General features: G+C 37.9%; 2 protein-coding genes across 3 annotated transcripts; one reads left to right on the top strand and one right to left on the bottom strand.

Moving 5' to 3' along the window:
• Positions 1–1110: 1110 nt before the first annotated feature.
• CCDC152 (coiled-coil domain containing 152) lies at positions 1111–18686 on the top strand. Of its 2 annotated transcripts, none has more exons than XM_075079658.1 (10): positions 1111–1348; positions 2935–3090; positions 3863–3979; positions 4922–5027; positions 12602–12670; positions 13731–13795; positions 15268–15370; positions 16076–16203; positions 17174–17260; positions 17774–18686. In XM_075079658.1, exons 3-10 carry the CDS (start codon positions 3893–3895, stop codon positions 17894–17896), a joined length of 768 nt encoding a protein of 255 aa, XP_074935759.1. In that variant the 5' UTR covers positions 1111–1348; positions 2935–3090; positions 3863–3892; the 3' UTR covers positions 17897–18686. The 2 variants fall into 2 exon arrangements, with proteins under 2 accessions (XP_074935759.1, XP_074935758.1); XM_075079657.1 differs by having other exon boundaries at positions 2914–3090.
• On the bottom strand, positions 17987–25781 carry SELENOP (selenoprotein P). The gene is made up of 5 exons (XM_075079656.1): positions 25506–25781; positions 23852–24055; positions 22326–22538; positions 20683–20800; positions 17987–19797 (listed from the first exon to the last, which is right to left on the bottom strand). The coding sequence occupies exons 2-5, from the start codon at positions 24040–24042 to the stop codon at positions 19309–19311; spliced, it is 1011 nt and encodes a 336-aa protein (XP_074935757.1). The 5' UTR covers positions 24043–24055; positions 25506–25781; the 3' UTR covers positions 17987–19308.
• Between the last annotated feature and the right edge of the window lie 604 nt (positions 25782–26385).

Here is a 26385-nt window from a genome sequence, read left to right as displayed (position 1 = left end):
TGCCACTGCCTTGGCACAGTTCATTTCCATGTTGAGTCAGGATATTAAACCTTACATTAGACAGTCCTAGCGGGATTAAGAAGAGGTTGGTACATCTTGAACATAAACTCAACTTTAGCCTAGAAAAGAAGCAATTTGTACCTGCTAAGGTGGGAAGAAGCTGTAGGAGGGGGAGTTGTTTTGTTTTCCTATGGGACCACAGGGCTTCATTGCCTGATTTCATGTGGATGTTATTCAGCAACCCAACGGGTCCCTACCAGTCCCACATGCCGACTTTAGAAAAAAAGCCTGGCAGGATACTAAATACATTAGGACAGGGTAATTTTAACAGGACTTGCTATGAAACTTCAGCAACAGAAAAACAAAACAATGACGTAGCTGGCTCCTTTTCATGTGTAGGCAGAACGACCAATTTCGCAGCCTACCGACAGCAGTGGCACAACCCTCTGCCTCGGCGCACTTGGCCCGCGGCAGCAGCCTGCCCGCAGAGGCGGCGCCGTCCCGCCGCGGCTGTGCTGACCGCCGGATCAGCAAGGAGGTGCATGTCCCCGGAAGTTTCCTCAGAAGCCCTTCGGCGTTGCTTCCCTCAGAAAAAGCAGCGATAGGCCCGGGAGTATCACTGCTCGGTAGCCATAGTTACAGGAGCAGTATAAACACTGCGAAACCAGAGCTAAAGGGAACCAGTCGATCTCTCTGTTCAAAGGAACGTCCATTCGCACATGAAGTGCCCCCTCAGCTGATGTTAATGTTGACCTGAAGAGCCATTTGATAAAACAATTCATGCACTACCCAGAGGAGTCAAATCAGGGCCTCAGCAGGCGCCCTGCTGAGGTGTCTGGGTCCTGCCTGGGTGTTTCTGGAGAGCCGTCGAACGTGGCACTGCCTCGGGGTGCACTGCCCCCGACACCCTGTCACCCTGACCCAGCGGACGGCTATCCCCTGCAGACTCGGGGTTATGCCAGAAGAGGATTGGGATGCACTGCCGCCGCCGTCCCTGTCGCTCTGCCCCCAGGCGACAGCTAGCCCCTGCAGCCTCCCTGGGAGGGGCCGGCCCACCGCCGGCCCCCGCCGCCCCGTCCCGGCGCCTCAGGCGACACCCTCCCACGGCTGGCCGGCGGGTAGGAGGGCGAGGCCACCCCCACAGGGTGAGCAGTGGTACGCTCCGCCGGCCGCGCGGGTTTCCCGCCTCGGGCTGGGCGCGTGGCTGTTTTCTCAGCGGGCCGTGTGGTGCGGTGGGTTGGTCGTGGCAGCCGTACCGGGAGCGCTGTCGTCCTGCACCGTCTGCGGGTTATGCCCACGCACTGCGGAGTACAAGGCAGTGCTTAGCGTGTCCCGTGCACCGTGAGAGGTCGTTACTTCTACGCAGGGCGCTCCTGTAGACTATAGAGATGGGAGAGGGAAGAAGGTGGCTAGGACTCACTGGGCGTCTTCGTGGGGTCTGTAGTGGTGCGTCTGGTGGTTCTGTCCTGTTGCTGTTGTCTGTGAAAGCGGATGAGGGGATGGGATTCACCCTCCTTGTGGGTGCCAGTTGGGTGGTGATAATTTTGATCTGCAAACCATGTTTTAAATGTGCTCAGGGTCTTCAAAGAGTGAGTAATTAAAGCAAGGTTATAGTCAATGTAAATGTGAGGTGCCTATTCTAAGGGTAGAGTACAGAAAAACAAGACTACTTGAAGTGCCTTTTATTGAATAATTATTATATTTAGTTGAGATATTAAGTTAAAAATAATACCTACTCATTTTGGTTATTAATACAGGTTTCACTGTTACATGAAGCAACAATGAAACCTTAAATCCCAAAATCAGATCATCAGCTACAATACTTAAAAAAGGATACCTACCGAGAGAGCATGGGTGGCAAGGGGTTAAAGAGAGATTAAATAAAGGTGTTGGTCCTATGACAGTCAAAAATACCTTTAAATGTTTAATTTTCCCCCTAGTTAAATAAATATCTTTCAAAACAGGTGGGAAGGTTAACAAAAATGCCTTTGGAAGACAAAACATATAAAATAATTATAACAATATACAGAGAAATAAAAGTGATGAGTTTTCCTACTGGAAAAATACAACAATAATACAACATACTAATACTAATTTACTGTTTCAGTTCAGCGGGAGTTTTATTCCTGGTGGCACTGTTGACTAATGCTGCCAAGTGCTGAGCACATCCTGTCTTCTGAGAGAGCAAATGACGCCATGGAATAAGGAAACACACAAACAAAACAGCACACAACATGGCAGCTCCCTGAACTCCCATCTTCAGACAAAATTTAGATGGTAAAACAGTTTTAAGAGCATGATGAAAAGAAATGGTGACTGGCAAACAGATAAGATACTGCCTGTGTTAAGGACTAGAAAGATGAGGGTTTGGCACTCATAGTGTACATTTAGATTATCAACTAGTAGAATATTAAGATATATAACTGATTTGCAAAATTGAATGTCCTGAATAAATATTTTAAACTCCATTTAACAAATCATTGCATTGTAATAACAGAAGTAATTAAGAATGTTAACTTATAAAAAAATCACTAACTTAGAAGCATTAGTTCCTTAATATTACATATATTCTTAAAAACTGTTGATTTAAAAGAAAAAGTTACTTAGCTTTAGCTAATGAATTAGTTTTAGTATCTCTGAGGGAACAGTGGATACAAGAGAAAAGTGAGTATTAAACACAATCAGTATCTTTATCTTACTGCTTTGCTAAAGAAGTTACATACACGTAAAGACTTGTAGATATTGAATGACTGAGAAAATAACTTATATTATCAAAAATAATTTTGATTCCTGCGTAGTAGTTGTTCATTTACATATCTATTTGCACCTATCTTTACCGTAAGTATCTCTGGAACCATTCACTTTCTGGGTAGTCTGCACATTGTAACTTCTGGTTCATCTCTCTCATTGCAGTTTTTTGTTATTTGTAAAAAGGCAGTTCACACATTACCACATAGAAGTGATGGTTTTGTAGAGAATACATGGTTTGTCTGGTACTGGAACTTCTGTTTCATGGAGCCTGATATTCAGTGATAGCTTCAGTATTTTTAGAAGCATTCGTATTTTGTCTTTGAGACCCATCTTGCAAAGGTATGTTGAAGATTCTGTAAGTAGAATTTCTACTAAAAACAGGAATTGTGTTAATAATCTGGAATTATATGATGCTTTTCAAATGCTGTCTTTTTACTTATATGATAAGGTTTATGTGCTGCAGTATATCACCACTGATATTAATGCAAATTGTTTATAAGAAAATATGTAAGTAACTTGAAGCCTGGGTAGTTAAGTATTAGAGCACCTACTCAGGTCTAGATCCTGCATTAATGTGTGTCTGGTAAAATCTCATTTACTTAAATAACATTTTTTAAGTTCATCAAACTTAACAATATTTCATCTGTTGCCTCTGGAATACACACAGTAGCGAATGAGTAATTGTTTCAACTGATTGAATTTCCTACTCTTTAAAGTGAGAACAGGAAGACCAGTCTGTTTTAGCAGCATATGCAAAGAGAAATTGGTCATATGTTTTAAAAGCATCCTATGTGCAGACCACTAATACATTTAGGTAAAATTCCACCAATGTGTCTATAGAAGTGGATTCAAGTTTGTTTTTTAATTGCAGCAAAAAATTCCAAATTCAACTGTATCATCTAACAGTTTGATAGATTTGGCTTGGGCTTTCTGACATTCAGAAATGCAAAATCTTAGGTTGGTTGAAGTTTAGTTTCACATGCAAAAATAGTTTTAATTAAAGAAAAAAAGTGTTCTTTCTTCTGCTTATATTTGTGCATATGAAATCTTTTGACATAGTATGAATGAGAAGTATGTAAATTTGTAGATCTGTTTTTTTAAATACATACAGTGATCACTGGATTGTATGGCCCAGAAATAAATGAGTCACAGCAGTGGAGAAACTATGAAGAAAATCAGTGTAGTGAACCTTGATAAACTTTTAGGTAACTTCTCAGAGATAGAAAAGGTAAAAAATGTTCAAACTGCTATTTATAAAATTTTATGAGATTTTAATGAGCTTTTCAAGTGAAAATTTCTTTGAAGTGGTATCAGCTTGTTAATATGCCTTGTAAACCCAACTTTGGGAAGCGTTCATATTGACTACCTCAGAGCGATATGAGTGACTTCTGCGGAGTCTGCAAGAAGCCTTTGCTTCTGTGCTAGAATTGTAATGGTGCAGAGGCCAATTTTGGCTGCTCAGGGAAAGTGTTGGAGTGTCCCTTTGTATCAGAACTTGCTACTGGAGACAACAGTATTGCATATCTTTGCTGGACTACCCTTTCAGAAATTGTTCCTTGTTCTAGAAAAATGCCATTGCCATAGCAGGAGCATCTGTTCTTATATTCCGTATGCACTGAGCTCTCTTTATGTGTATGTCAGTTCTTGAGAGATTGATCCACTGAGGGAAATCAGTACTGTATTTCTTGGTAGGCCCATGTTGGCCACCTCCCTGGTGATTTCCTGATCAGTAAATCCATACTAGATATAATACAAAAGGGGCACCTGAAATAAATTTAGCATTTCTCATGGAAAAAACATATTATACCAATTCCTATTCCCACCCATTACTCATGTTGGTGCCTGGCAAGGGCATTGACAGCCTCACATGCACACCAGTAGGAAGAACCATGCTGAGGATTGCTCCAGACTCTGGGCTGCAGAACTCAGAAGAAACCAATTTATAACTAGCGATGTAAGTTAGCATTCTTAGTTCTGTGGGGTAAACTTGCAATAGCACAGGCTCTCAAGTCTAGCATCATTCTTCTCTGTAGCAGAATTTCCACAATGGCAAATAATACAGGTTTTAATGCAGTGTTGTTAAATTTTATATTAATTTAAAACTCAAGATTTAAAGCTTAAATCAAAAGATATATATTAATATAACTTTAGATATTTTCCAATTTCCTAGGTAATATCAGAAATTAATGAAGCAAATAAGCTACTGGTTCTTCAGCTGGAAAAAAGTAACAGGTTGTTAACATTGAGCCAATTAAAGGAGGAAGCAGTAAAAGAAGGTAAGCTTTTTTTTTTTAAAGCAGTATGATTTTTGCATATATTCAGGAAATTCTGAGAAAAATTTCCATTATTTTCAGTCATATAAAATATAAAAATAAAACAGCAAGGATCTAAGACATTGTGTGAAAAACAGTAATTCTTAATCTTGGGTTCTGTAATGGAATACATCTCATTTGCATAAACCAGATAACTTCAGTCCACAGCCATATCTTGAGAGCTGCTCTAAAGTAACTATTTTCCAGTTGATGTTAATATCCATCCACTTGAAGAGATGATTGAGTGCACGCCATACTTATAAAAGAAAAGCTTTTCTTTTATATTTTCTTTCATTTTTTCCTCTTCATTTTTTTTGCTTTTGATTGCATTATCTCCTTTTCCAGGGAAAGAAAATATTGGCAGGGAAAGAGGTCAAGGATCAGATGAGCTTGGTACACCTGATGGTGTTATTGTGCCCAAATGTTTACCTTTCCCATCCATATAGGCCTCATGAGCTAGGGAACTGCCACAGTTTATGAAGCCAGCATTTTTAAGCAAACATCAGTAATTTTACTTAAAGTGCTAGCCTGTGACTTAGGTTAATCCATAAGCAGCTCAGATGTCTGTGTAGACCAATACAGTCAACTTTTGGGGAAAGTAAGGCCAGCACTCACACTACCGTGCCCCAAGCTGACCTGTTCCTTTGGTATCAATATGACAAATGTTATGTTTCACCTGGTCACCAGAAACATTTTGCCCAGTATGAAATGAGCCAGGTTCATTCTGAATGCCTATTTTGCTGCCTTCTGAAGTGTCAAAGCTTGACTGTAATTGGAGAAGGCATGTCAGACTGGTGGGACTGGTGTTCTGAGATAACATAATTATGTTTTTTAGCTACTTGTGTAATTTCGTTTGTTTAGGGGCAGTCGGATAGCCCAGTTTGGGGTTTGGAATACATTTTCCCTATACCATGCTAACTGTTACAGTGAAGTTTTAGTATTACTCTTTGAATTTTGCTCACTTGAATTAATTCTGTAAGGATCTTGGGTATTGGTGGAATCTCAGTGTCTTGTCTGCCTAGGCATCTGTTTAACTTCTAGAGGACTGAAGAGATATCCAAAGTAATTAGACTTTATCTGTGTGATATTAATCTCTGAAGAGGTCAGATTAAACAATGTGACAGCCCATTTTGTGTGTATAATGTCACCATCAAGATTTTATCTCCATGACATTTCCAACTTGGTTAGGAAGTGTAAGGAATAGCATACCATCCTTCAAGGTGGAGTTAAATTAAGCTGATACCACTGTTATAGGTTTATTCCATAGGCTGCGCTTGTGTTACTCTCAGGTAACTCAGGTGATCTGAGTTTTGGTCATATTTCTTTTGCTTTGTATAGAAGGTATCATTATGGTGCTAAATAGTTATGAATGGTAATGATAGTTTATATTAAGAGGATTCAAACTGTTCAGTGGAAGCTGAATGATGAAATAGCATTTACTGTTTTACAGATGGGTATTTTAAGCCTCTACATCATAATAAAAAAGTTTCCAACTAAAGGAGGAATTAAAGAGAAAAATATTAAATTAAGATTATTTTTTTTTAACCCTAGAAGGATATCTTTTCAGATGGATATTTGAAAAGAGAAATAATATCTAGTACTTAGCCTGGATTTGTGGTTGCTTATTCTTCTGTAGTTTGTAGAACAGCTGAAAAGTGTGTCTTTTTGTAGAGTTTTGGCCTCTGAGAAGTCAACTTGCTAAAAGTTAGGAAACAGGGTATAAATAAACTTAGTTTCATGCTGGAGTGAGGTTGCCAGTTGATTTCACTTAGATCTTCGCTGGGACTTAAATAATTTAGCATAATGGGAGAAGAATTGGAAAAGCTATGAAGTAAGTGAGCGAAGTTTGCTAGTGATGCCAATCTATGCAGCTATACCAAGAATCTCATCATATAGAATGACAAGTGATGAAAAGGAGAGATGGAAACCAGTAGCAGTGCCTATGGGATGCATTTTATATAATCAGCAGTTGGCTACTTCTCAAGAAAGAGGTCTTGGTGTCCTTCTGGACGGTTCTCTGAAAAGATCAGTGGTCAAAGAAGCAAACAGTTGATAGGTATGATTATGGAAGAAATAGAGAAACAAACATCATGTTCCTGTAAAGCCTGTGATCTTCGTGCAATGTTCTGGTCCCCACATTTCAAAACAGACATACCAGAAGTAGAAAAGATAACAGAGAAGGTGGCAAGGTTTGGTATTGCCAGGAGGAGCGAGGGGCTTGGAATGAGGAACGAATCATGTAACAAGGCCGACAGAAGTAGGGGCTTCACCAGCTGAGACTCACTCCCACCATACCCATGCAGGCCTTGCCCAATGCGGGCTGCCAGGGTCAGCCAGAAGTCCACGTTACCAAACAAGTACATAGGGTGGAGCAGGTCCAAGGTCAGGACAGAAGGCTGAGTCTGGATCAGGTCCAGAAATGATAACAAGGGCCAGACACAGTCTAGTGATCACTAGCAGGTCCATAGTGATGAGGCAGGTCTAAAATCAAGCCGGGAAGTCACGCCTAGGTCATGACCAGGATTTAGATCTACATGGTATGTGACTGCAACACAGCAGCAGCATAGCTTGAGGTAAGCCAAGGGCAAAAGCCTCAGCTTAAAAGCAGCTCCCAAGGGAAGGAGGGGCAGCCTTTCTGAGTCTTCTTCCAGCTTTCTTCGAACAGCTTTTTTCAAGGCCACCAGCTGTACTCTTTCTAAGTTGGTCTTGAGCTCAGCCAAACACCCAGGAGGTGGGTGGGGAAAATGCACTTGGGGACCTTACACGTTTTGTCACAACGCTGGAATATCTGAAGGCTTAGGTTGACTGGAAACTTTTCAGCCTAAAGAGAAGGAATGGCACTGATATGAATCATAGCTGTAAAATTATGAATGGCATAGAGAAAGTGACTAGGGAATGAATATTCACTGTTTAATGTAATAAGACAACTAGATGGAAGTCAAACTGCTTGACTGATTTAAAGCAAACAAAAGGACGAACTTCTCCATACATTACAAAATAAAGTTGTCAAATCAATTCCACAGAAGCTTGCAGATAACAGAGTATAGAATAGCCCAAAAAGATTAGAAAAATTCCTGTAACAAAACATAACAAATTTGTTAAACACAAAGAGTGTACCTATCACTCAAGTCTCCCTTATTCTTGTGTTTTGGAAGCTGAGAGGATATGTTACGGGTAGTGTTTATCCAGCTCTTTTTTCCTCTTTCCTGAAGCATCTTCTGCTGGGTATTGTGAAGTGGGATAGTGAACTGGATGGAACTTTGGTCTGACTCATTAGAGCCACCTGTTTCTCTATTAAGCACAGAAGACAATGCAGGACAGTCATTCAGAAACAGATCAAGAGGCTTCATTATTGACAAAACCAGGGAGGAGGGAGCTGATACAAAATAGATTTAAATAGGGGAAAGTAAAAGGTGGACAAAAAGAAGAAATTATGCTTACCGTAAAACCTATGGGATAAAAGAAAGCAGAGAAAGTGAAAGAGACTATGCAGGAAATCGGAGCAGCTGGGATGCCTACAAGGAGGACTGTGGAAGTAGAATGGATTGAAAATAGCTGAAAATCAGAAGAGGATCTGAGCTTTGTAAATAGTAGTGCCTTTCTTTGCTGAGATGGGAGTGAAATGATTTGAGGAGATAGGTATGCTGATGTAACTGAAGAGAAGTACTTTTGGAGTTGTTTTGAAGCAATGATGGAAAAAAAATGTGGATGGCGGAAGTCCAAATAAAAATACAAGAGCAAACAGCATGAAATGTGAACTAAAGTTTTAGAAGCAGCGATAATCAGGAAAAAACAAATCTCAGGAATACTGAAGTCATGGTAGTTGTACAAATTAGTACAGATGTAGATAGGAGACAGAATTGTTGGAGGCCAGGGATAATGGTCAATGAGTAAGTGAGATTGCAGAGCTGTTAGTAGAGGAAATGAAAAAAGTGAAAAGCAGGAACTTGGAACAGAGTGGGACGGACATCCAAGAGGTGATTCTGAAAGCTACTTGATGCTAAGAAAGTAAAAGGTAAATGAGAGATGCCAAAGGGATAGAATGTGTTTAGAAATTAAGACAGTCATGATGACTGTTCTATTAGGTTAATTAGCTTACCAGTAAGGTAAGCCAAGTATCATGGCATGAAGTGTTTATAACTGTGCACTTATAACTGAAGTGTATTCGTTAATGGTGGTCAGAGAGCAAAGTTTCACAAACCATCTTGGGCAGCAAATTGCCATAATCTGCAGTGGATGCTGTCAGAGGAATCTTCAGGTAAACAGCTACCATGTTGCTGGAGATCAGCAGTGACTGTGTCATTAAAAGTATTTCAGAAGGACATTATGGTTGGTGTAGTGATTATAAATTATAGTGAGTATACAATGTTTCTAAAGCATTTGGTTTTTCTTTTTTAAATGGATAGAAATGGTCTTTGCACCTTTATCAAATTCACCTGCAGCATTGACCCTTCAGAGGGGTAACAGCATGCTGTGTGTTCAGAATCAGAGCACTAGAAGTGTTAGGTCTAATAGTTTGATTCTTTGTAAAACCTTTTGAAAGTCAAAGCACTGTGGGACTGGAAAACCACTCTTTATGACTGATGGGGTTATAGAGGGGTCCTGTGCAGAACTGGAGAAGATCAAAGGGACCAAATGTAGCATTGTTACTTCCATTCTTACTGTGGCAACAGTTATTCCAACAGATTCTAGTTGTGAGAATGGCTTTTATACAGTGATGTTGACAACTGTGGCTTGGAAAAAAAGATTTCTCCTAGCCTTACGTCCCATGCTGCTTCCCAGAACCCAGCCGATCCACATTTCCTGAAAGTATAATTTAAAGAGTTGGTCCAAAGGCAACTGAAATTGCCGGGTTTGGACAGCTGCATCAATTTCTTGAAGAACAGTGTCAACATACAATCTTAGTATAGGTATATTCTCAAGTTAAGGAGTATTCTCAAGTTCGCCCTATTATGAATTTATCACAAGAGCAAATGAATTTACGGGATAGGTAAACAAGTCAGCCTTAGAATCTACGGCTTAGCAGTAGACTACAAAAAATTCACAGAACAGTTAAGGAAAAAACACGAGAGACCATATGCTGGTGAATGATTCACATACAATTCCAAATCAAGATGCCGCTTACAGAAGAGTAGCAGAATGAAAGAGTACTATGGACGGAAAGGCTGTTCTGCCTACCCTGAAGGGTTTGTGGCTGCTAGTGGGGTGGAGGAAGTGGAATTTTATCCTGGCTGAAGAACTCTTTGTTAGTATGAGAAACAGGAATAGAAATAGCATTTCGCACTGCAAGAAATATCCAACAAATATAAGTGAGAATCTCAGGGCTCCTTGATACCTTGATTGCCAGAAGTCTCTGCTTAGAACAGTTTAAGGTAAAAGAAGAGTGGGAGTGCTGAAGTACATGCAAAGGAAAAAGGAAAACTACTAAAGCTCAAGGGAGAGAGGACAGTGAAACACTTTAACCAAAGATAAGGTGGGAAAAGATGAGCAACTGGGCAAGCGTATACATGGTCTGAAAGGTCATAAATGAGCTTTGTTTTGTCTTGACATGTTCTTTGCTAAACAAAGGTGAGATTCAGGATGACAGTTTTTGTTTAGTGTAAATCCTTGCAGATCCAGTGAAGACGGATGCAAGCCTGGCATCCTCGTTTTCTGCTCCTAAGCATTGTCTGTGTTGATGGCTATACCTCCAAAGTAAAATTTACTGTAGTTTTTAAGAAGAAAACATTTGTTTTCTTCATTTTTCACAGACATTTTTGTCCATGGAATACTTAAAGTGGCCCTATTTAGCATCTTCAGGATTGCATATTTGTTGACTTAGTGTTTCAAAGGTGTTAAAGGAAAAGTGATTGATATAATTGCCCTATAAAAAAAAGCCAACAGCTTCCATTATAAATGCAGATGGAAGAAACTGGAATAAATTACAGATATTAAACACAGGAAAAAGCACTTAGGCTGTTTAGTCTTTCTGCATGTAGGGAGTTTTCTTAATAGGGAAGGAACCACGCAGAATCCATAACAGATGCTATGCCAGTGATCCAGAAAGCTGCAACCACTTAGCAAAATTTTGCTTTTTCTTCCCTAATGTAGGCAAGAAAAACTTGTGGGTTCCCAGAAATTTTTTTCAGTCACAACTGTAATTGCATAAGGGATTTGCCAAGATACATCCTTTAAGGATAAGAAAGATAAGCAGATATTCTTGGGACTGGACAGAAGAGTGGCTTGTGCTGAAATAGCTGTGATTGTTTACTCAAATGCATAGATGTCTTTCCAATTTGTGCATGAATTACAAGCATTTGGGTTTATTTCCATACATTTTCAAAAGGGAGAATATTTGTAGTAGAACTAGTTGCTACAAATGGGCATGCAAACGTAGTGCTTCAGATTTTGAGAAGGATTTTTCCACAAATGCTTTTGATCCAGTACAGGAACTGAGCACAGGGAGTGATTCTGTGCTGTTCGTGCTCCCTCTGCTGTTTTTTTGGAAGCATGGAACGGCAGAATACAGCTGGGTAATGTACTCGGCTGCATGAAAAGCGGACTTGATGGAAAAACAGACTAAAGGTCAAAAAGATTGAGTGGAAGACTGAATCTCTGAGCTGGGATCTTAATTCTTCTTCCTGACTCCGTTATTTGTAATGTAGTCTTGAACTATATCATAATCTACAATTTTCAACAGAGCTTTGGTCTTCTGAGAGGAGTAACCGTTATTTAGTGTGCTTCATCTGTTGCAGAAATTAAAAGCCCCTTAAGAAATGCAGGGGTACCCTGGAAATAGCAAAAGGTCTTAAGAGTAAGCAACATCATTTTTAGTGTCCCCCGTCTTCCCAGTCTTTGAATGTTTTGTAACTTTACTGATAAGGTTACAAGGAACATAAGGGATAAAAATACTATTTAATGAAACCAAATGTTGTATTACAGGCAGTCCATATGGTGTTCAAATATTAATACTATTTTTAAAAATAAAATTATTAATTCTAGATATGTAAACTGATAACAAGTTGCATATATATACATACACACATAATTGTTTTGTTTAAAATGAGATAATGAGGTAGCATATTCCAACCAAATCTCTACAAGTTTGTCTAGCCAGAAGATGAAAATATGCACTAAAAAAGGGGTGAGAGTCTGCAGTGAGAGGATAATGTTGGTTTTGTCAAAAAGAATCTTGGCAAAAGTGCTGTCAGGAAAGTAAGCCTCAGTTTCATTAATTACATCAAATTGCTGGAACGCTGATGTGGAAAACTTCCATTATTGCCCAGAAAACACTAACAACTTTATTTCCTGGCTAGAAACAAAGATGTAATAGTTTTATGAAATTCTTCATATGGCTTGATAAAATTGTTTTTAATCTACCATCAAACTAAAATCAAGCAGTAACTATGGAATAATGAGCTGAGTTATTTGTATAGTCAGTAAGAAGACTTAGATAATATTTAATGAAGATTGTTACAAAAGATGAGAAAGGTTTATAAATATCAACTTAAAATGGTACAGAAATTATTTGAAAATACTGGATATTTCACTTCTTTCAGAATGTACTACTCTACAGAAGGTGATACAGGGTCTAACACAAGTGATTGAAAACCAGTGTAACGTGAAAGGTAAAAGCAAAAATGTTCTCATATATATATACTGTTCTGTACTGTAATTTAGAATAAGCAGGCTTTAAATTTGCTGTTTATATTTACTGTTTTTTTCAGAGAGAGAAACTCAGTGGCAGCCAAACAGAAAGGAAAAGATTTTATCTAGAATCAATCCTGTGCAGATCTGGGAGGCCGATATGCTTAATAAATGCCTATTGCTATTTTCCTACTTAGAATCCACATGTAAAAGAAGTTCTGTCTCAATGACGGTTTTTTAATCAATAGTTGGGCTTCAAATTTGTTTCAGCATAGCAGAGGCAATTTTACAATAAGTGAGAATGTATCATTCAACTGTTGGACTGTTGTCTATTAAAGCATTTATGCATAGTTTTTATCACTTTATTAAACCAGAGTGTCTTAATCCTCAGTGGAATATTATTAAAATTTGGCTGTTATCCATAAATACTTGATAATTAGTCATTGCTATTTTAAAATAAAATATATAAGTATTTGCTATGTCTTTATGCCACAGTTCAGCTGTATGTAGTTAATTTTATAACCATTGTGTGTTCAAGGCATATTAGCATAAATATTAATAAACCTCTAAAAATTGGAAGTATATGGCTGCTTTTAATACTCAAAGTGACTTCTAATAATCAAAAAAAGCATTAGTGGATTTTTCTAAATTCTGTTTTTGAGATACCTAGTTTTTGGGAAACAAGTACTTAAAAAGTTGCATCTTCCAATTCAAAACAGTTGTAGTAGCCATGATAATAATCTTTTATTTTCTGAGCCAAAGAACTTTGCATCTAGGTTTTCTTGGATGGATCAGTTATCAGAAGGCTAAAGACAGTTCAAAGTAGTATACCAGGCAAATATTATGATTACATTATGATTTCTCTTGTTAAAAAATGGAGATTATGTAGTTCTGTAAATTATGATTATCATGTCTACAAAAAGGTTTCTTAGAGTTCAGGTAAGACAAAAAATGAAAGTAATTTCCTTATTCTGCTTTCATGCTAATACTATTGTCAAAATGTACCTTTTAGTGTATCATATATTTTTTTTATTTACATAGATGAAAATTGTAGACTGAAGAGTACCATTCACATCTTGGAAGAGAAAATAAAGGCTTGTGAACAGGTACATCACAAATGATCATTCTTTAAGTAGAGGAATAATATTTAATCTTTATTTTAATAGTTCATATATCTTTATATTCTTGGGTTTGCTACTGATACCATTATTGTTGCACTTCTCCTGATGTTTATCATGTGTAAAAACAGAACAGTTTTTCTCACAACATCAATATGAGAATGTGTTAGAGGGACTAAGAGTCAAAACTACCAAGTGCCAAGAACTCTGGCTTAATCGAAGATGCACTTGGGGCGTTTTCAGCTGTATTTAGCTTTCAATTAAATTTCACATTCTAAAATCTAACCCCTTGCATTAAAATACATTTTTGTGTGGAAATAAGGTTTTGATATTCACAATGCCTCTATACTGCCAGAGAGTCAAGAACTGTCTGAATTTTGTCTATAGTTTCTTTGGAAGTAAATGCTACAAAGAGAATAGGTTTCTGTGTCTTATAATAAATTCCATTTACCATCTCTCTGCTTTTTATCTCTGCTCCTGGCTTTTGGAAAGGAGGTAATGCTGGCAGGGCTAGTCACAAGTTGTGTTAGTTCCCTCTGCTAATATTGCACATTACCTGTTTAGGCCTAGGAATCTCATTGCTGATCTTCTTTGCCTGTGTTTTTACTACGAGTTAAAATTAAATTTTTGTACCAATAGAGCTGTTATCTTGACAGTTTGAGGATAAAATAAGTAATGCCTTCTGAAAGACATGACGAAACTATGATTCTATAAATGATATACATGCGTGGCCATGGTGGAACTTCCTACTGTTGTTCTGAAGGCAATTCCTTGACTGTCTATAAGTACTATTCACCACCAATGAGTAGCTGCCTTTGTGAGTGCCTCTGAGCGCGGCTCTGGTGAGTGGCTACCTGCCTCGCTGGGAGGCTCTGACCAGAGCTTTGGAGTGAGCACCTCCATGTTGGCAGCTACAGCCAATTCCTCAGTAATTCTGGAGTGCTTCCTGGAGCAAATGCGTAATAGGCATGCTCTGTCTGTTTACTTGAGTATCAGCATCACTACTGCTAATACCTCTGATGTTTCTACTGCTGCCAGTGTGAAGTTGTGGAAAACTTCATGTAAGCAATGCTAACAATATTCATACTTTAAATATGATTTTTGTTACAGTCAAAAATCCACAAAAGTAGAACCGTAGTCACTTAACTAACTGCAGCACTGTATCAGATCCTGGATCAGGCAAAGGAATATTACCTCTCCATTTGCCTGTTCTCCTAATAAGTACTATTTGTAATTTTATATTAACTGATAGCTGTAATACAATAAAATCTGCTATGTTTTTCATCTGTGGACATCATCCAGATTATGTAAGAAGTAATTGGGCATTTTGAATTTGCTCGATTGAGGACAAAACAAGTACTGAATCATAGAGTACGGTACATTTTGACATGAACACTGTGCTTTGCAGAAATCTAAAAGCAGACGCCTCAAGTTTTTTATGACACTTCTTACATTTGCAGGAATATAAAGATCAGATTGAGAAACTTATGATCAAAATTAAAAACAAAGAGGAAGACCACAGATTAGAAATTGCACAGTTGAATTTCAATATAAGAAAAAAACGTAAGTTCTCTGAAGACTGAATGCTATAGCTTTGGGTAAAATATGTTATAACCTGTAACTTCATCTAGGATAAGTACAAGTTCCGCTTCTTAGAGGAAATATGAAAGCTAGAAAGCTAGAAGTGGACAGTGTTTAACTTAATTTTGTCTTTGCTTAAGAGAGTAGACAGTGGCAATGAGGCAATAGTACAGCAACACAGGATGAGGAGAAATTCCCAAAGAGGTAGAACAGACATTGGAAACTTGGACCTAAGAATCTGAAAGAATGAAATTTTGGGTTAAGTGTTCACTGGAAAATTTCTTTGAACTATAAGCTAGACTGCTGTTAGAGTGTTCCAACTATGCTCAAGAGACTAGGACATTATTATCAAAAATAAATGATACTGCGGTGAGAAAAAAACTGATTTCAATATCTTTTTTTTTTTTTTCATTACTGTCATAGCCTTGAAGAGTAGGATTTTTTTGGTCATCCACTTAAGTGAAGAAAGCCAGATAAACTCTTTGTCTTTAAAGAGACTCCGTCTTACTGGGATGGGACAGGGTGGTTTTCACTTAGCTTTAAAATATGTTTTTTGCTTGAATGAAATTGTTTTCCCGTGAAATACTGATCTGCTGTTCAAAAATGTTTTAATATTTGGGAAATTATGTTATTTTTCTACCTAAACATCTTCTATAATCATTGTATTTGATGTTACTGTGTTACTAGTTGAAATAAAAGAGGCAGAGTATAGAGAACAGAGAGAGAAAAAAGAACTGGAAATATTAGAGCTAACTAGACAACTGAAAATTCAAAATGAAGAGAAGCAGAATGAAATCATTAAACTGCAGATAGAGGTATGCATTACAAAGCTGAGTTAAAGATCATTTGGGCATTGGGTAAACTTGGAAGGGACTGTGTGGTGAAAAATGTTAATTAGTACTTAACAAAATAATATGATGGACTTCAGGAAAATTAAAAAACAATTTTTCTTTACAAAGATCAGTGGCATGTGCTCCCATCCATAATGGTACCTGGGTTGCTTCTGCTCTGGAAACAGATGCTAACCACTGTATAGGATGACTGAAGTTTGCTGTGTTCTTGATTTAAATTTAATTATTTTGAAAATTGTGTTAGTTTTTGAGCTATAAAAATTTGAAACAGTGTTTTCTGCTTATTTTTATTCTTTTTAATTTCTGAATGCTGGGAAGATATATATACTTTTAATAAACTTCCAAAAGCTTAAACTCTTCTAATCCTGTGGAGACTAGAGTTACACAAGTCAACATGTATTTCATGGCTCATGTTTTAAGCCACTCTCACTACAGAAAAAGTTAAGGAAATACTTCAAATATCACATGTTAAAAAAGTAGTAAGGTGTGAAAGTGTTCAGGCTGAGTTATCCTTGGAACATCAGGGAAGGGTGGTGGTTTCAGAGGCTTTTAGCACCTTCTGCATTTTCTCCTCCTGCAGACATAAGGCTGTGGAGCCTTCAGCATTTTTTTTTAGCAGTCTCCTGGTTCATCTAAATATATTTTGATTACAATATTTGTACTATTTACTTTTTGCAATATTTTGAAACTTTTTTTGAACAAACATAGCTTGTAATTGCATTCTTTTCTAAACTTAAGTAGCTTCATTGTCCTAGGATAATGCTTACTATAATACTATGCTCTAATACATAGTAGGATAATACATAAGCTTGCTATTACTACTTTCAGGTACAAAATCCATTAAAAGAAAGAAGTTAATATTATACTTGTGTTATTTAACATATTTGTTTTCCTGTTGAGTTCTTAATGTTTTGTCTTTTCCTGATTCTTCCAGTTCAATGCTAAATTAGCAAGAGTTCAGCAAACAACAACAAGATCATTTTCACATACTTCTATCTTGCCACAAAGCATCTATCGGAGGGTATGTGCTCTAATGGCCTGCAGTCTGCAGATACTAAATACTGTTAAATCCTGTTTCACACAGCAGTTCCCTGGGGTTTTACTGTGTGTGTTCTGCAGCAAAACTTGCCAGGGAGTGTAGGGGGGTGGAGTTTCACGCCTTACGGGTCCATCTTACACACATCCCTCCCACCTCTAGATAACTAATTTCACATCTCTTTGCACTGATGTCGACATAGCTGGGTTTCCAAAAGCCTGCATGTGTAGTGATTTTAGTACAGAATTGTTAACCTGAGAACTTAAGACAGAACTGACATAAATGACTGTGACATAAATTATATATGTGCATTCTTGTTTTTCTAGGCTTGGGACTTTGGGATGTCAGAAAAATAGGATTCTGGGGAAGTCATTCTGTAATTTTGTGATCCAAGATACTGAGAAATATTCTTATTAGACTATTTCGTAATAGCATATTGTATTGTTACGTAATTCTATGTGGTGTTTAACAATTAAGCCTTTCCTTGCATTTTTACAGAAGATGCAGCATTTCCAGGAGGAGAAAAACAAGGAAATTGAAAGCCTCCGAAACACCATAAGAGACCTAGAGCAACATCTGCTTAATAACCAAGACCTGCCCCTCAAACGGAAGCGATTTTGAGTAAATGACATGAAGTATTTCAGTAGTACATACAATGAGAAACACAAGCAGTGTATTTCAAACTGAGCACCTGAAAGTAAAAACAAGAAATGAAGAAATACAGAGTATTTTTTAATTGAAAATGCTTGTCAAATATTCCAACAGCATGCCTTTAGTGTATATGCAGAGCTACTTTCTTGCTAACCAGCATTCACGATAAAGAGATTAAGGTTTCATAGAGATGATGATTTCCCTATTAAACCAGCATTAATTATGGTATACACTTTCAAAGCAGTCTTTCCTGCTTGAATATTCTCTTCTTCATCTAGGAATCCTTTGAACAGCTATACTTTTACTTCAACTCAGTTAATCAAAGATTAGGAATTCTAAGCTACAGACCGAGAAGTTATACAAGTGTAAGTGGTATATTACCTTACTAATCAATACAGATTTATCAAATTCATCACTGTTATAAACAAAGTTACACATTAAACCAAGATTAAATTTGTTCTGCCCCTCCCTCTGTTTGGTACTGATTCTGCATGAAGAGTTGTTAACATAGGTTCTCACTTTATGCACAATGTTACTGATTCAGTACGATTTTACAAGTTGTAGTTGTATGTATTAATGGACCCTGATACTGTATCTAAGGCACAAAAGTTAAGCATGCATATCTGTTACTTTCAAATAACAAAATTACTTTTTGTATCTTACGTTTGAGATAAAAAGTTGTTTTGGTACCTTGCTTAGGAATAAGCTTTTCTTGTACCTAATTTGTATCCCTAGGTTAGGAAAAAAAAAAAAACCAAAAGCTTTTTAATATTATTAAAAGTTAAAAATTGAATTAAATGTTATTAAAATTAAAAATCATTAAAATGTCTGTTTTGGTTATCTTCTATTCTTGATTGCAAAATATCAGACAGGAGCCCCTAGGTCATAGTTTATGCTCCTGTCCTCACAAATGCAAGCAGAACATTAGAAGAGAAACAAGAAAGACAAATTAATCAAGAATGCAGACACCTTCCCATTGCAACTGAAAAACAAACTAAGGTCAATTAAATTGGTTTAAAGTATGAAGCTTTTCATTGATGGAATTTGACGGGTATTGTATAATTCTAAAAGCACTGCTCTAAAAGTCGTCTTTACAATATTTTAACTCTACACACCTGTCTTAGCATAATTTTTAATTTAGGGCAATAAAAACACATAATCTGTTAATTTTTCCACTCTCACAACTATATGAATTTAAGCAGTGGGACTCCCTTGCATTTTAAAGGTGCTTAGTTTGTTTTTCAGGCTCAGTTTCTTGCCTTTTCCTGTCAGTGTCAGGTGTCACTAGTTTCACTTGTTGCTGGTGACTGTCAGGCAGCAGTGAGCAGACGTCACTGTCAAGATTCAGTGATGTCCTCTGCTGACAACTGGCCATGTCACCGTCAAGAATTTGGAAGTGCACCACGACACTGTCAAGTGACAGAATTTCCTAGCTGTTCAAACAAAAGGTGTCGACAATGACAGCATCAGCTACTAGAAGTTGAGTCTGATGCCGTCTGCCAGTTTCAAGTTAACTGGTTTTTACAGCTGATCTTCCCTTTTTTTCATAGCTTTTTATCTTGCGTAATTTCTACACTTTCTCCTGGAGGAACAGCGTCTACCTGTTCATGACTACCTGTCTGAACATGTCTGTTACGGCCAAAAGCTCTATGACGCTGACTGCTGTCAGAATGATGTCTTCGAGTTTCAGAAGGAGCCTGATGGTTCTCATTTTTGGAATGATGACTGCCCTCACGATGCTGGTGGTGTTTTTTATGTCTGTGCGTGTTGTGGTCATGTGAACGTTGACCAGTTGGGCTGGGTTCTATCTCTGCTCGCTTTTCATCTGCTTGTTTAGTGATGTTTTCACATATGCCATCAATATCAGGTTCCTGCAGAACAGAAGCTTGCATTAAATACAATGCATAATATTTAATTAAACTAGGTGAAAAATCCTAACTATCTTAACATTTTTCAGAACCTAAACCCCAATTTTAAATTATTTGGCTACTTTGCTGAAGAAAGATATGAATGTATCAAAAGAACCTTGTTTTACAACACCACTGATAACTAGACAGAGCTCTTAATATAAGCTTTTAGGAATTCTAATTCAAGTTATTGCTAATAAAAACTTTTCTTTTTCTAGAATCCCACTTATGACCTGCCCGAGGCCTACATTTAGCTGGAAAACTGTATGATGGGGTAAAAAATTATGCTTCTTCTCATTCAACTTTCATGACTATATATGTACGTTTCTTGATAATCAAAGTTCTGATCTTTAGTTGTATGTAAAACTACCCTTCTTTTATAACAGTAACAATAAAGTGTCACCTTGTATTACCACTTTTTAAAAGTAACTATTGTATACTGTGTTTAAGTGTAAACTGAAAGGAAAAGTAACTCAAGCCATCTCAGATCTTATTCCCAGGTTTTAAAAAAAGTTACTATTTGTTTAAGTATGTACCCATCCCCAAAAACTAGAGTAGCTAAATGCTCAGTAGCTGTACGTAACTCCAGAAACAGAATTAGCCTCCAAGATTGCATTTAGATTACAGAAAATTATTTGCATTTCTATCAAGGGCAGGAATTCAAATAACCAATCTGTTAAATACTAGATCTAATTCACTTCAAAAAATGTTTAAAAGCTCTCTGTCAAGACACATGAATTGTGCAAAATCTACATCATGTCTTTTTCAATTAATCCCACTGAAATAATTTTAAGTACCAGCCAAATCCAGTTTCCTTTCCTAGTTTATGTAGAATGAAACAGGAAATACCATGTAAGAGCAGTTTCCACACTTGTTTTCACAGTATGCAATCTTAATAGATTCTTCTACATATTGGAAAGACAGGTAGGAATAGGGCAGACCCAGATGATACACTAGACGGCCGCATCTAAGGAGAGAAGGAACTTTGTGGTTACATATACATAAACTGTACAGTCCCATGGAGAATGTTTCTGTCCAAGGAGTTTACAGGCAAAAACAGTATCTGCCTTTCAAACGTCTGCTCACTTGGCTGCATCGGTCAGTAGTGTGAAGCATAATTTCTGGCTGACCTAATAACTACTGGCAGAAGCCTCTAGTTCAGTGGCACTTTGACTAGCAAAGGCACACCCATTACAGACCTATCTTGCCAATGCGAAGGGCTATTTGCATAGTGGTGCCAATTGCCATGTGGTTGTTGCACCCTTACACAGAATGTTTTTATGCATTGTGGTGCACCTGCATTACTGATTTAGTGTGCATGAGGGGATTTTTATGGTGCCTATTCGCACCATATCAGTACTTGAGTGTTCTGGTATGCACTTAACTACCCAACTGGTACATTCAAAGGAGCTGGAGTAGACACAGAACTCATACATAAGGGCACCTTGTTAAGGACCCCGCTTGCAATGTCAACACACGGGGTCCTCCAGCCTTAGCCTTCTGCACATCTGCAGTGCACATCTAGGGCCAGCAACAGGCAGAGACTTCATGGCCAGTGAAGGCACAACAAGGGTGTACATGCCTAGAACAATAAGGGATCACAACCAACTAGAGTCAAACTAATTCATAGTGTAGGTGTATCCCCATGTGTTGACAGCACAAAACTGTTCAACCTTTCAGATGCTGCTGGCCAGACGTCAGCTTTGGGGCCCCTCCACAGACTACATACAGCCTTGTTCTGTTTGTCATATGACAGCAACCTTCCACTTAGGTGTATTTGCTGCTGTAACATGAAATAACTTTCTAAAGATCATTCCAGTGCTAGTTTCATCCCCCAAACCTAATTTAGCTAATTTGTTTGATTCAACCGTATTACCCAAAAAAGTTGAGTAACTTTCTAACTCTTTACTAAACTTGTGCTTCAGTGTGAACTGAGAATGTTTGTTACAGTAACATAATAGTAATTTGGATGGACATGGTAGAAGTGCAGGACTTGTTGAATAATTTCCATCACATCAAAACAGAAAAATCAAGATTTCAGTTAAAGAGTTATTATTGGTTATGCTGAAAGATACATGACAGTTTCAACAACTCTGGTTAAAATGTTTTCTTGAGAACTCAGATAGCTTTTCTTGTTTGATTCTACTTTGACATGCATGGATGTAATTGGAAGTTGTCTGAAAAGAGAAACAGCATAAGAACAGAATCATGCTATCAAATTCTACACTCAGTTATGTTAATCTAAATCCACAGTAATTATAAAGAAAAATTTATTTATCCCAAACTTACTTAAGCAAAGCACGCTTTTCTTTTGACGCTTCCTTTTTGCAGAAAATGCAAGTGCTTTACTTAGTGCAACTTAGAGTTGATTATGAAGTCTTTGTTGAGGGGTAATCAGGTTATTTGCAAATCAATGAAATAACATAGATATTTACAAAGCATTACTCTAAATACATGCAAATATTTTCCTGTGTTCCCCTCTAAACACAGACCTGTCATAGATGAGAAAGTCATCTTTGCTTCCATTTAAGGTAGTCCAGACATCAGCTTGCTGTTCATCTTGCTGGTAGACAGTAACATAGTCTGAAACACTTGCTTTCAGTAGGTGAATTTTCCTCTGGGAGCTAGTTCCCTGATGGTTGACAACCACATACGAGATATTGACCAGTCCCTCATTCTCTAACTTCACTCGCAGGTCCTCCAATCTAATGGAGAGTATAAAGAAGCAAGACCGTAAATCATTAGAGAATCATAAGATTTGCCACATTCAACAAAAGTTAATATGCTCCACCTTCCTTTTATTACAACGAATGTTATTTTCTCCTGGTTTTAGTCTTTCTCTTTGGCATCCCATCACAGAAGTCTTTCTTTGAAGTGGCTTTCTTGTGTATGATGTGGGGCTTTTTTTCCTTTTCATTTGTATCCTTCCTATTGAACTGCTGTAGAAAACTATTTGGGTATTTTTCGGTTTCAGGAAATAGTTTACAGCTTGAAAGACTCTTTAAAACCTTTCTAAAATATACAGAATCAAACCCAACTACCTTGAAAGCCAACCACAAAGCCTACTTTTGTCTTTGACGGAGCCAGAGATTTACCACCACTTTTTCAAATCTAGTTCTTAAAAAAACTTGCAAAGACTATGATAATATCAAGTTATGCAGCTTGGAGGGGGAAACTAAGATGTTATTACAGTAATTAAAATCAAGCTCTGAAACCAGTCCTATGAATCTTTAAACCAAAATGATTTCACAATCACTAAGTGAATCCAAGAAAAAGGCTGTATGCAATTCCTGGTTGGATCAGCTCAAAATTATTTTCTGGCTGCTGTTACTGTCATGATATGTAGTTATTTGCATAGAAGTAGGTTCTACAGACCAGAGCACTAACGTCCCAGGTCTTGTATGAAAATATAACACTGATGATTCCCTTGAATGGTTCATCTATTTTTTGAAAGGCTAGACCTTATCTTCTGGGCTGTTTATTATATCTAGGACATCTGAACAGGGGCTGGGAAGGCACCTTGAAAGCACATTTTGATTTGCCTTTTCCCCTACTGACTCAAATAACAAATGAGTCATCACAGGTCTTTCTCCTCCAGGTGTTCCAGCCACGTCAGGGAATTAGGATGTTTCTTGGCTTCAGCACCTTTGCTATATTAATCAACTGTTGCTAACTGAAGCATAGCTCTTGAGGAACTGTTTCTGTTGGGTTTCCATGTGTTTTGGGTTTCATTAATGTCAGGTTGATCATACTTTTATGTTGTAAATACAATCTGAGGAGATGATCTGTCAGTCAGGACTAAGTAAAGAGATGAAGAATCTGAGCCACTGGCATGGAATGCTCCTGCTGAGAGTTAACCTGGCCATTGGGTCACACATACCAGCTGGGCTGGCGGCATCTGAGGAAGCCAGGGTTCACTGACTGTGTCTGTAGTTGGGCACATGTATTATCCTTGGATGGCATTAAAAAATTGACCAGTCATGCTCTAACAAAAATTGGGAAAGAGATTTACGCTTACCTGGAAGCCTGCAGCAGGCACAAGTATCAGCTAGCTTGTAGGAGAGCCACCACCGTCACTGAGCCCCTAGAGTTCAGCATTGGGTTCTCTTCCCCGATACGCCATTCTGGGGGCTCCTTGCAGTTCTGGATCTCTGTCCCTCCTCCTGGGAGGAGACAGAGAGCCAGAACTAGCCCCAGCCCTGCCCACATGGCTGGGCTTTATCTGAAAAGAGAGAAAATAAACAAAATGTGATCAATGCCTAAACAAAGTTCTGACTTGAAATTCCCATAGCAAGACACAGCAGTATATTGGCTCCATTCAGTTAAAAAAAAAACCAACCCAAAACTGTAAGAATAAATTTGATCTAGTTTGTTTACTGCTTGATCGTATTTCTTTCATTTTGCAGTGCAGTTCCCCTTTAATAAATAGGCAGTATTTTAGTTGTTGTTGTATTTAAACAGCCGAAAAGTAAGCATTCAGAATAACTGGATTTTCTTTTAATGCTACTAATCAGACTATGTTGTTCCTTCCTCTCTGTAATTTCTTCTTGACTGTTTTTAGCACTTAAGTGCTAGTGGCTTCATTTCTTATGTTTTGAAATCATTTGTACTGAGGCAGTTTACACCACCAAGAATCTAGACCTGTTCACTCCAGAATCCAGAGTAATTCCACTGACTCAAAAATACTTGCACCAACAGTCTATTTTGGTACACAGCAAGCATTACAGAACCTGGCAGAAATTAAAAAAAAAAAAAAGTCTTAAAGATTTTTACAAGTCAGTCTGTAGTATTTGGATCCCATTGAGAAAACTCTCTTAAGAACACAGGGACTAGAAAAAATTTTGCAAAAACAGGAAATTAAAACTAAGTTTCAGAATTCCTCAGATTTTACAAAATCTCCTACCCACACGTAGTCCATTTAATGTTTATGAAAATCAAAGCATATGGGAAATTATGTAATTACCTTTTCCTTTTATTGCATTAATGTAATAATTTTGGCTTAATATGTTCAGACAACACCCATTATCGAGAAGTATATAAAATTATAAAACTGCTCCCCAACATGTCCTAGGTTGTGGAATTGTATAATTTCACCGCTCACATCAAAGTCTGACAGTAGACACAGAATGTTTGGGAAACACGAAGTTCTGATAAACAACACACATTTCATCAATTTTGTCACATTTGAAAAAGGCATTTTAACAATTGATATTTTAAAAAAAGAGCCAGCTACTGCAAACCCAACATCATTTGTGAAATCCGTCTGTCCCTAATGTTTCTTCCCTGCAGTTCTACCAAAAGCATTTTAGTTACAGTAATTTGAAAGTTAAACTGTGGTCCAATAGATATCAGCAGGGCTTTTTTTTTACTCCTTCCATGCATCTGGAAACCTGCCCACCTTTATAGCATTATAAACACATGAAACTCATATGACATCTTGAGATCCTTCTATGCCTTTACAGCCTTCTGCAGCACTGGCATCAGCACCCAGTAACAGCTGTCTCGCCCTGTGAACCAGATGAGAGCTATGTTCTGAATTATACTTCGCATTTCAACTTTCTAGTTGGTTTCCAATGGAAATTTCCAGTCAGCCTTTTCAGCCAAAGAAACACACAGACACTCTGCCAAATCTTAAGTCATGAAGCTCTTTCATAGAAAACCAGCACACTTACCCTTTCCTGCCCCCCTCCTTGGCAGCACTGCTTAACTCCGCTGCAGAAGAAAACAGTGTAGGGAAACGGGCTGTGGTATTTATATGGCTCTTGTTTATCTCACTTTGCAGACATGGTTCAAAGTTCAGGGAGCATATTCTGAACGACCTTGCCAGCAAAGCAAACCCCTTTAGCAAAAGTAGCCAAAATATTTCTCCATTAACTAATCCCAAGTGGAAACCATCTGCCGTGCACAGTGGCAAGGTATTTTTAATGTAATGACTTTGAATATCAGGTTATGCAGTTTGTCTGTCACCCCAGTCAGCTGGAGGTAGTGGTACAGTCAGAAGAGGAGGGTGGGCCAAGAGTCATTATTTTCTGAACACAGCAGTAACCACAGTGAGAGGGGGAAGGTACTTCTCTATTTATAAAAATGCTGAGCTAGCAGGTTTTTCCTCTCTTATGCTTTATCTGATATTTGCCTTAGAGAATGGTGTACCCTGCCTGGCAGAGGGCATGTGCAGGACAGAGCTCCTTTGGCACAGCTGCACTCAGCTTTAAAACTTACTTCTGTAGAACCTGCCAGTGTATCAACTTCTGTTGAAGGTTAGAGCCCAGATCTTCAGCCATTTAAGTCAATGTAGCTACATGGAAGCCATGAAGCTCTACCAACTGCCAGCAGCCACCTAACTCTCTGTATTACACTGTTACATTTTCTTAATGCCATCATCACTGAAGTATCTGCAGACATTTGGGTTAAACCGTTCCCTTACTCTCTTTCCTCAGTGAGAGAATTGTTTATGCATGGTGTGTTTTATTTTGACAGCAATTTGCTTGACTTCCTTCAATGTACATGTTATGTGTGTTTGTGGAGAAATAAATGTTTAGAACCTTGGTGTTC

This window comes from Phalacrocorax aristotelis, chromosome Z, assembly GCF_949628215.1.
Source record: "Phalacrocorax aristotelis chromosome Z, bGulAri2.1, whole genome shotgun sequence".
NCBI lineage: Eukaryota > Metazoa > Chordata > Aves > Suliformes > Phalacrocoracidae > Phalacrocorax > Phalacrocorax aristotelis.
Note: the sequence above shows the minus strand (reverse complement) of the source record. Positions and strands in the feature narration are given on the sequence as shown.

Coding starts and splice junctions, on each gene's coding strand:
- CCDC152 (XM_075079658.1), top strand. CDS start 3,893: ATGAGTCACAGCAGTGGAGAAACTATGAAGAAAATCAGTGTAGTGAAC. Junction 15,371..16,075: donor TTTCAATATAAGAAAAAAAC/GTAAGTTCTCTG, acceptor CTGTGTTACTAG/TTGAAATAAAAGAGGCAGAG. Junction 17,261..17,773: donor CACAAAGCATCTATCGGAGG/GTATGTGCTCTA, acceptor GCATTTTTACAG/AAGATGCAGCATTTCCAGGA.